Source organism: Electrona antarctica (genome assembly GCF_951216825.1).
Source record: "Electrona antarctica genome assembly, chromosome: 6".
Classification (NCBI taxonomy): Eukaryota; Metazoa; Chordata; class Actinopteri; order Myctophiformes; family Myctophidae; genus Electrona; species Electrona antarctica.
This window is the reverse complement of record NC_136811.1, coordinates 17,944,663-17,953,953: the sequence shown is the minus strand read 5'-3', so window position 1 is coordinate 17,953,953 and position 9,291 is coordinate 17,944,663. Positions and strand designations below refer to the sequence as shown.

The window sequence follows — 9,291 nt, the reverse complement described above, 5'->3', positions numbered from 1 at the left end:
GATATTTTCGATGCGCAACACTCGCACGCAATTAGGTAATAAATCCGACTTGAGAGTTTCCACAGGTACCAGGTGGTGAATTTAATAACGGCGTTCTGGTTCATTTCAAGTCTGTGCAGTATGAACATAATAAAACAATACAACCAGAAGAAAAGGAACAAACAAACAAACACATAAAAACACTACAGTCTCTGAGAATCGAAACAAACCTCCCTTTTTGCTCCAGCAGAAGTGAATCACGTCTGCAAACATGTTCTTTAAACCATGCATGGCTTGGTTTAGCTTAAATTATACTTTTTAGAATAATACTGCTTTTTGTCTATAATACACTATTCTACAGGAAGAAAAGCAACAATTAATGGAAGATCAACATAACACATGGTTGTGACATTTCCAACATTTTACAGCATTTATCTAGAATAATACTTTACATGAATCTACGTACCTCTCTTTATTTATTTATTTTCCCCCATTTGACAAAAAACCCTTATACAATCTGAGAAAAAGGCTAAACTTCTAAGTTATTTTTTTTCTCTGATAAAAGTCGCATGCTACAAATTTGTTTATAAGGTGCTGAATAGTCTTTCAATAATTTCTCCAGAAAAAGCGTGAGACTGCTATTGGTGCTGGTGTGTCTTAAGGTGGCCTTATTACAGATAATGCACACGGACTATAAACCCTTGTCGTGTTAGTCCTCAACAATGGCTATGCTTCCATCACAGTGAAACATTCTAGTGGATGGAACTGCCATCTTAAGATGTTGCCAATGATTGTGTGAGAATATACGTGTCACAAAAGGCCATTACAAATTAATTGGTAGTGCAATGAGCTCACAATAGTAAAATATGAATACACAAGAGTTTCCCCGCTCTTGTATATTATTACATAGCAGATAGTTATGCGGAGTAAGTTTGTATTGATGGGGCTTTGCATTATGTGCTTCTCGGAATTCCCAGTCTTCTAATTAGAAGCAACATAAAATCTCAGCTGAACTACTCATTAATTTGGCCTGGCCGAGTTTGGTATCTTTCAAACAGTGTGGAATCAAAGCTCAGAGGAAATCTGCCTACCATTCTACATTAAGGCAACCGGATACAAGTACACTACGATGAGATATTTGATTTGAGACGCTAAAACATGGGAATAAACGGGCAGGTTGTCAGGACTGATTTATGGTGAGATTGATCTCAATTTCTTTCAAACTACACTTCTTATATAGTAACATCTCCTTGATTATACGTCCCTGAAAATGTCTCAATAAATAAAACGTTTGTGAAAGGCACTCATAGTTTCTATCAAGCCTTTATGTAATGTGGTGATGATGTTGCTCTTCTGTTTAAACATTTAGTCAGATTGAAAAGTACGTGAGAGATGATGGTCCACAGCTGTCATCATGGAATAAGTCTACAGTTGCCAATAAAATAAAATATAATAAAATCTATATAACTAGTGGTATTATCAAGTTGACTTAACCAACAGTGTCATCCAGAGTAACTGAATTGTTTGTGGTGATTGGTGAACCATCAGTACCATCTCTCTCTCTGTTTGTGGTGATTGGTGAACCATCAGTACCATCTCTCTGCATTATGGCTCCACGTCCACACTATCTGCATTCTGCAATATTCCACACATATTCAGCAAAATGCCACATTTCAGGAAAAAAGCTCTGAACGCACGCCTGTGGTCGGTTGTAATCTACCTGTCTTGATATTAAGAAACCATATGGAAAAAAGAAAAAACTGTGCTAGTTTGCGGCGTTTTCATATTTCGATGTCTGAGTGGTTCGTCAGTGTCAAAGGATTTTCACATTCCCTCAAGATCCAACTTCTACGTCCAGTGCAAATATTCCTTATCTGAGCACCTTATCTTGAGCAACAAATGAACATAAACACAACAACTACCACAGTAGTATACATAACAGAACAATAACACAAAGTGTGCACGAGGGCCGTCTTATCCGAGAGATAAAATAAAACGCGTAATTGATTTCATTTATCTATCACTGAAGCCACGTTGGCTGAGCGCCAAGCTCGAGGCCGTTTAGTAGGGGTGTCTTCCAGACTCGGAGCGTTTTCAGCCCTTTTTCTATTCAGTCAAGGCCACAGTGATTCAAGCACAACGTGTCCCAACCCTTCAGATGCCTTTTAGACCTCACAAAAAATAAGCAAAATCGAGCGCTTTCCAATGCGGGTAGCCTATGTTGTATGTGTATACACGGCGCTGTGTCCATCATAGGGCCACCAGGATGTGTGTATACACTGCGCTGCGTCCATCATAGGGCCACCAGTATGTGTGTATACACGGCGCTGCGTCCATCATAGGGCCACCAGGATGTGTGTATACACTGCGCTGCGTCCATCATAGGGCCACCAGGATGTGTGTATACACTGCGCTGTGTCCATCATAGGGCCACCAGGATGTGTGTATACACGGCGCTGTGTCCATCATAGGGCCACCAGGATGTGTGTATACACTGCGCTGCGTCCATCATAGGGCCACCAGGATGTGTGTATACACTGCGCTGCGTCCATCATAGGGCCACCAGGATGTGTGTATACACTGCGCTGCGTCCATCATAGGGCCACCAGGATGTGTGTATACACTGCGCTGCGTCCATCATAGGGCCACCAGTATGTGTGTATACACTGCGCTGCGTCCATCATAGGGCCACCAGGATGTGTGTATACACTGCGCTGCGTCCATCATAGGGCCACCAGGATGTGTGTATACACTGCGCTGCGTCCATCATAGGGCCACCAGGATTTCAGACCAGAGAGTCCGAGAGATCAGCGATCTTCCTCCGACGCCAGCATAGCTTTAGTGGTTCAACACGCTGCGCTTCTGTACCTGAGAGTGGGAGATCGATCTGTACTGCCCCCTCCCCCTCGTCGCATATTATTACAGGGACAAAACAAAAATTATATATACTTTTTTTTTCTCTCTGTACTTTCTCTGTGACCACTCGGTTTCAGGAAGCGCACACACATACACACACACACGTTGCAAGCCTGTGCAAACCGAACACAAAGGTGAGCTCAACTCATTGAAGCTGGAGGGGTAGGGGACGGGGCGGGGCTAGGGGCAGGCCACGGTGGTGACGCGGTGGGCTGACAGGTGGGGTTGTGTGCGAGCGAGGAGCGAGGGGGGCGACGGGGCGTGAAGCATCCCCCAAGAGGCGTTCTTCAGTCTGTCTTTGTGTCAGCGTGAGGTTCTGGCGCCTCCTTGTGGTCACACTGCCATCTCTGAACCGCTGGACAAGCCCAGAGCGCTGGCCTCCTCTGGAGTCAGACCGTTCTTCAGTGTTCTCCTCACTGTCACAACAACACAGAAAAGACACAGAGTTGGGAAATGTAGCAATGTTGATAAATCAAAGCCTCTGTCGCCTAGATTTGTAAAAACAGACTTAAAGCCCAATTTCTACTTCAACTTACGACTGTGATGCTTAGAAGAAAATAGCAGACCTACATGCTCACAATGCGCAAGCTTGTCACGATGGGCAAGACCTAGCTGGTTGAGTGTCTAAACGGACGTACCGGGATTTGGTGGAAGTACCAACCAAGCATAATGAGATTGAGGCTTCATAAATATGTTTACATTCTCTGTGAAGGAAACGAGTGTCGTTAAGACTCTCTCTGCATTACGTTGTGACCAGGCTTTTTTTCCTCGGAGATGAGTATAGAGGGCTGAAAACGAGGCTATGAGCTTGTTGCAGTAGGTCTGCTCTTTTCAGCGTGCAACACCGTCATACTATAGGCATTCGACTCAGCTGTGCATGTAAATGCAGCTCTAATGAACTCACGTGACTTGCGGTTGACGCGGGAGCGCCTCCTTTCGCGCGGCTGCGCCCGCTGGCCGGGCCCCTGAGTGGCCGACCGCACGATCCTCTCCATGATGTCGTCGGCCGTGTCGTCGGCGCAGCAGCTCAGCGGGTCGTCTGTGGACGCCGTGCACCACGGAGGAACCCGCGCTGCATGTGGCCACAGGAAAATTACATGTCACCATTATTGTGGCAAAGATTATTGTGATTAACGGTATTATCGCGATAATCAATATATACATGCTTAAAACTTAAAATAGCACTTTTGTTTGCATAATAGCGTCCCTATTCTGGGGAGTGAACGTTCACCCCGAAAGATCTAGATCTAGAATCGATTTCTGTAGAGTGAAATAAGAGCGTACCAAATAGGTCCGTCTAATAAAGTAAATTTACAGAGTTTCATCTAGTGTATGACGGAGGACAATTTCGCGATAGATTATTGTAAGCTATTTTTATCACGATAAACAATAATGATTGTTATCGTCATTATCGTCATATGGATGCTTGAAAGCGACTAACCTCTAGTGCTGTTGGCTCTGGTGCGCGAGCGCAGGCCCGGTACGGTGGAGCTGCCGCTGTCGGGGCTGAGCAGGCTGCTCTTCAACACCGCCTTCATGTTCTCATGCTCAGCCACGTCCTCCGCACACTGGAGCCCCTGAGGATGCACCTCCTGGCCCTCAGAGGAGGAGGAGGCTCCGGCGAACTTACCGTTCTGTAGGAACGAGTTGGGAGGAGAGAGGGAGACAAGGAGAGAGAGCGGAGGAGAGGAGAGGAGACACAAAGGAGATCCATGAATGACCTTCTTATTTTCTCTACTGATGCATTTACAACTAAGAGAAGGGGGAAGCGGTGGACACACGATCATGCTCTGACACACCCCGTCACGGCTCTGAAAAACAAGCAGATGTCCTGAGCCTTTCAACCACACGGACAGTCAGGTTAATTCACACAGACCACTGGTCTGGTCTCCAGGCGAAGTAGTAACAGTTTCAAAGTTAGTGCAGTAACCACGGGAACAAAAATTGACCAATATTGGGTTTAAAAGTGTTTCAACTGGTCAGCCAAATGAGATATCGGCAAATAAGTGATGTTACAGTAATTGTAAATCATGTGCTTGAGGTAATTTATTATTTATCCCACAAAATCACAAAGGCTAATTTGACCTTTGGGATGCACAAATACATCGGTGTGTCCAAAAACGTAGTTACTGCACTTGACATAATGAGGTTTCCACCCGAAAGAGACGATTTACTCTCTGCGGAAAGTAAAACACATAATATGTGTTACTGCTCACAAGTTAAAAAACAAAACAAAACAAAAACATGTACACACTCCTGTGGATGCTTCTTGTCTCCATATACAAAGTGTGAGTTGTGTTAGTTAGGTAATGCATATCTGCTATTTGCGTTACCAAGACCAGAGGGTGCATTCCATGTGGTCTGAAAACAAGTGTGAGTCATGTTAAGTAAGATGATCCCAGACAAGAGATGGACCTCTAGATCCCCCCTGAGGTCTATTACCCACCATTCATTTCTAGCAGGAAGTAGTGATGTGCTGATTGAGACCGACCGACCGCCCTGACGGCTGCTGCTGCTGCTGCTTTGAATTAACACTTCCTTGTACTTCATGATGGAAGAAGTACTCTTATTTTAGGTTCTATTTTTGTTTTCTCACTTAAAAATACTGTAACGCAAGTAAAAGGCCGGTATTCAAATGTTTTACTTGAGTAAAAAGTACAAAAAAGCTTAAGTGGTTAATGTATGTTTTGTAATAATAATCTAAATCGGCAAAGCAACTTGTAATACTGAAGTTTTCAAAAAAAATGAATGGAGTAAAAAACAAAAGGTGCAATGTTTGCCTCTGAGATGTAGTGGAGTAGAAGTATAACGTAATGAAAAATGGACATAATCAAGCAAGTACAGTGTGTAAATGAATGTACCTCAAAGCGTGTACTTAACTTGAGTAATATAACACACCGTTGTTTTCCACACTCACTCACTCAACAGTGTCTCTCTCTTATCTGTCCACTCTCTCGTCTCTGTGTGTTCCTTCCTTCCTTCCTCATTCACTAACCTGTCAGTCTTACTAATGGATCCAACGTCTGTTGACCCATTCAATCTGGGACAGCGTAGTTCCTTCATATAGCATCACAATCATTTCAACCACTTTAAACCATTAGTATTAGTATAGAAAATGTGTGAAAATCTCTGGGGGAAAAAAATAGAAAAATGTGTGGGGTCCTTGACATGAAAACGTTTGAGAACCACTGATATGGCGACAGGCGTTTTACAGAAAACTGTTAGGAATTAGAATACACGCCCACACACACACTGTGGTTGAGGGTAAAACATAGTAGTAAACCCATCCATCAATCAGACCACCTGTTAACAGAACTGACCAGTCAGGTTCAAGTACAACACACACACACACACACACGTGCACGGCCGTGCATGCACAGACTGCACACACACACACACACACACACACATGCACGGCCGTGCGTACACACACACACACTCTGTGACAGTCACCCCTACCTCCAGTTCATCTTCGTCCTCACTCTACAGAGGACAGAATGGAGAAAGAGGAAATAAAAGACAGCAGGAAGATAGAAGAAGGGAACAACATGAATTAAAAAGAAAAGTAGAACGACGTGCAGAAGGATATAGACAGATCGTTTCTCTGAACCTCCTCAACTCAAGAGTCAAGCACTGTATGAAACACATCTTTTCAATGTTGGCACTAGTGGTGCAACAGTTACTACCGATAATTGATTCAATATTTTATTTATAAATGTGCCACCATGTAATGTGTTGTGACCTTGTAGATCGGCTATTTTTGCATGACACTGTTGTACGATTTAGTATAATTCAGGTGATTAATCACACTAATGGATTTAGTCAATTCTAATAAATCAATTAAAATGTGTTCTTGGCGATTTGTTGATATAAGAAATAACATAGTCTCTGTCGGGTGGAAACCTCATACTGTATGTCCAAAAATGTTACTTTTCAGGATTCAAATGTGTGTGGACAAGGTTTCTGCCCGACAGCATTTTGGGTCGGGAACCCCTTTTGGTGTTTTAAACATTATGTTATAATTTAGCTATTGAAAAATAGCAGATCTACAAGCTCATAGCACGCCACCGAGTGGCGCGCTATGAGCTTGTAGATCTGCTATTTTTGAAGAATCGTGAAAATATTTATTTCAGAAAACTGGAGGATTTAGAAGAATTGTATTACATTTTGTGGTCAGGCCTAAATGGGTTAATAAGTAACTGATAAGCTACTAAGGCCCCATTTACACTGGCAGACAAATCTAGCCTGAATCAGATCTGTGCCACATCAAGATTGAAATCCGATTGGTTTAAATGGTCACATGACTCATTTAAACAAATCAGATTCCAATCTGGATGTGGCACAGATCTGATTCAGGCTGGATTTGGCTGCCAGTGTAAATAGGGCCTTAAGAATACAATGGATAGCTGCCTGCAAGGACAAGGGGGAGGTGGCCATTCTGCTGGCCTGCACTGCAGGAGCCACTGACAGTAAGAGGAGACACCTGGTGGCTCTGGGGGATGTTATTCCAGCTACAGGGACCTGCAAAGGTTTGAATTCTCACACAGTGATTCAATTAGGTTCCCCTTGAACTGCAAGGGGGCCCCGCTGGGGAGCGGCAGGCTCCGCTGGGTTTAAGGGATTATTTTAATCACACAGGGAGGCAGTGGTGGAAAGTAACTAAGTACATTTACTCACGTACAGTACTTAAGTAAGATTTTGATGTCTTTTAACTGTACTGGAGTATTTCCAATTTTCAATACTTCTAGTCCACTACATCTCGGATCCAAAATTGTACTTTTACTCCACTACATGTATTTGAAAACATAGTTTGTATATTTTGATTATTGTTACAGAATATATTACATTAACCACTTCATTTCAGCCATCTAATTTGAAAATAGCCGATCTACAAGCTTGCGCATTGTGAGCTTGTAGATCTGCTATTTTCAAAAGATATAAAAGTCTTTTGAAAATAGCAAATCTACAAACAGCCTGCTGCTGCTCCTGTGGACAGACTGACAGCCTGCTGCTGCTCCTGTGGACAGACTGCCACACAGAGCGGGATACACTGAAAACAAGCTCCGGGACTGTTGTTACAGTAACCCACTATGACTATATGCAGGGAGCATGCTGATGTCACTGCATATGTATGTGGATGTGTCTGAAAGAGGAAAAGTAATGGACTGTCCCTGGTCAAATCCAGCTAGCGCAAAGAGAAGGAAAATCACGGTGAGATCGGGGGGAAAATTGGGAGATTTAAGCGGTTGCCAAAGATATTAGAATTCAGGTTGCTCCACACAGTCATTGGAAGAGTGCATTCGAAGTTGAAGGAAGACATTGGGGATCAGCAGGGGGGAACCTGGAAAAAGTGTCAGTATTCGGCATTTAGAATCCTTTTTGCCAAATGAATAGTCAGTCACGTAGTTATATTAGGTTGACCACAGAGCCACTGTCATATGGCACGCTTCTAAATCTGCCTTTTTGACAGAGGTGAGACGAGGCGTGTGAAGTAGGCTTCAGTCACATCTAGGCCTGTCACAATTATTACACACTCGCCCAATCGCAATTATTTGAGGTGATTATGACGATAATTGGTTTTATATAAACGTCATAATCATTTCCATATTGAAATATTTTCAATAAATTTCAAAAATTGTGAAAATAATACCGTAGTTTATCAACAAGCTCAAAATGTGTCACGATGTGACGTGTTTTGAGCTTGAAGATCGTCTATTTCCACTATCGACTATTTCCACTATTCGTGTTATTTTAAGATCAATTATTAAATTCTGCAAGTTATTTGTCATATCTCTCCTGTTCACCTTTCGTTTACGAAGCCTAAAGGCCGAACTAGAAATCAAACAGAATTCCAATGTTCAACGACCGAAACGTGTTCAAATCGCAATTAATTATAGGGACAATGAATTGGTCCAGTAAAGATGATCGTCATGGTGACAGCTCTACTTACATCTGTGATCATCTTCCCGCGGGTCTTGTTCCTCTCTCGGTGGTTGGCGCGCTTCTGTTTCTGCTGCAGCACGCGCTCCCGCGTGGTGCGGTACTCCAGCGCAAACTCGCTCAGGATCTTGCTGAAGCGATGGACGCTCACGTCGCGCACGGCGTACGTGGGATGGCCCAGGAACAGCAGGAAGGCGTGGAACCTGGAGGGGAAACAACAACGGCGTCATAAATAGGGCTGTCACGATTAAACATTATAACTGGACGATTCATTGTATTGTATTCACAGTATGACCAATATCCATTATGTCCAACATAAGTTGGAACACTTTCATTTCGGTTCGGTCTTTAGGCTTCATAAACACAACTTGCACAGGGCAGATATGACACATAACACAGAAATTACCAATTAGGTAATAATACCAGTAAGATGCCCTGAGGGCGTGCACGCATCCG

At 43.3% G+C, this 9,291-nt stretch overlaps 1 protein-coding gene across 1 annotated transcript in view; it reads right to left on the bottom strand.

Moving 5' to 3' along the window:
• Positions 1-3,072: 3,072 nt before the first annotated feature.
• Positions 3,073-9,291, bottom strand: part of LOC306924350 (FH1/FH2 domain-containing protein 3-like) — a 95,194-nt gene continuing 88,975 nt past the window's right edge. Inside the window, exons 22-25 of the mRNA XM_079502844.1 lie at positions 8,846-9,038; positions 4,337-4,529; positions 3,800-3,967; positions 3,073-3,311 (exon numbers count right to left, since the gene is read on the bottom strand). Of these exons, the coding sequence (XP_079358970.1) occupies positions 3,229-3,311; positions 3,800-3,967; positions 4,337-4,529; positions 8,846-9,038 (637 nt within the window). The 3' untranslated portion in view covers positions 3,073-3,228. The remainder of the gene's footprint in view (positions 3,312-3,799; positions 3,968-4,336; positions 4,530-8,845; positions 9,039-9,291) is intronic.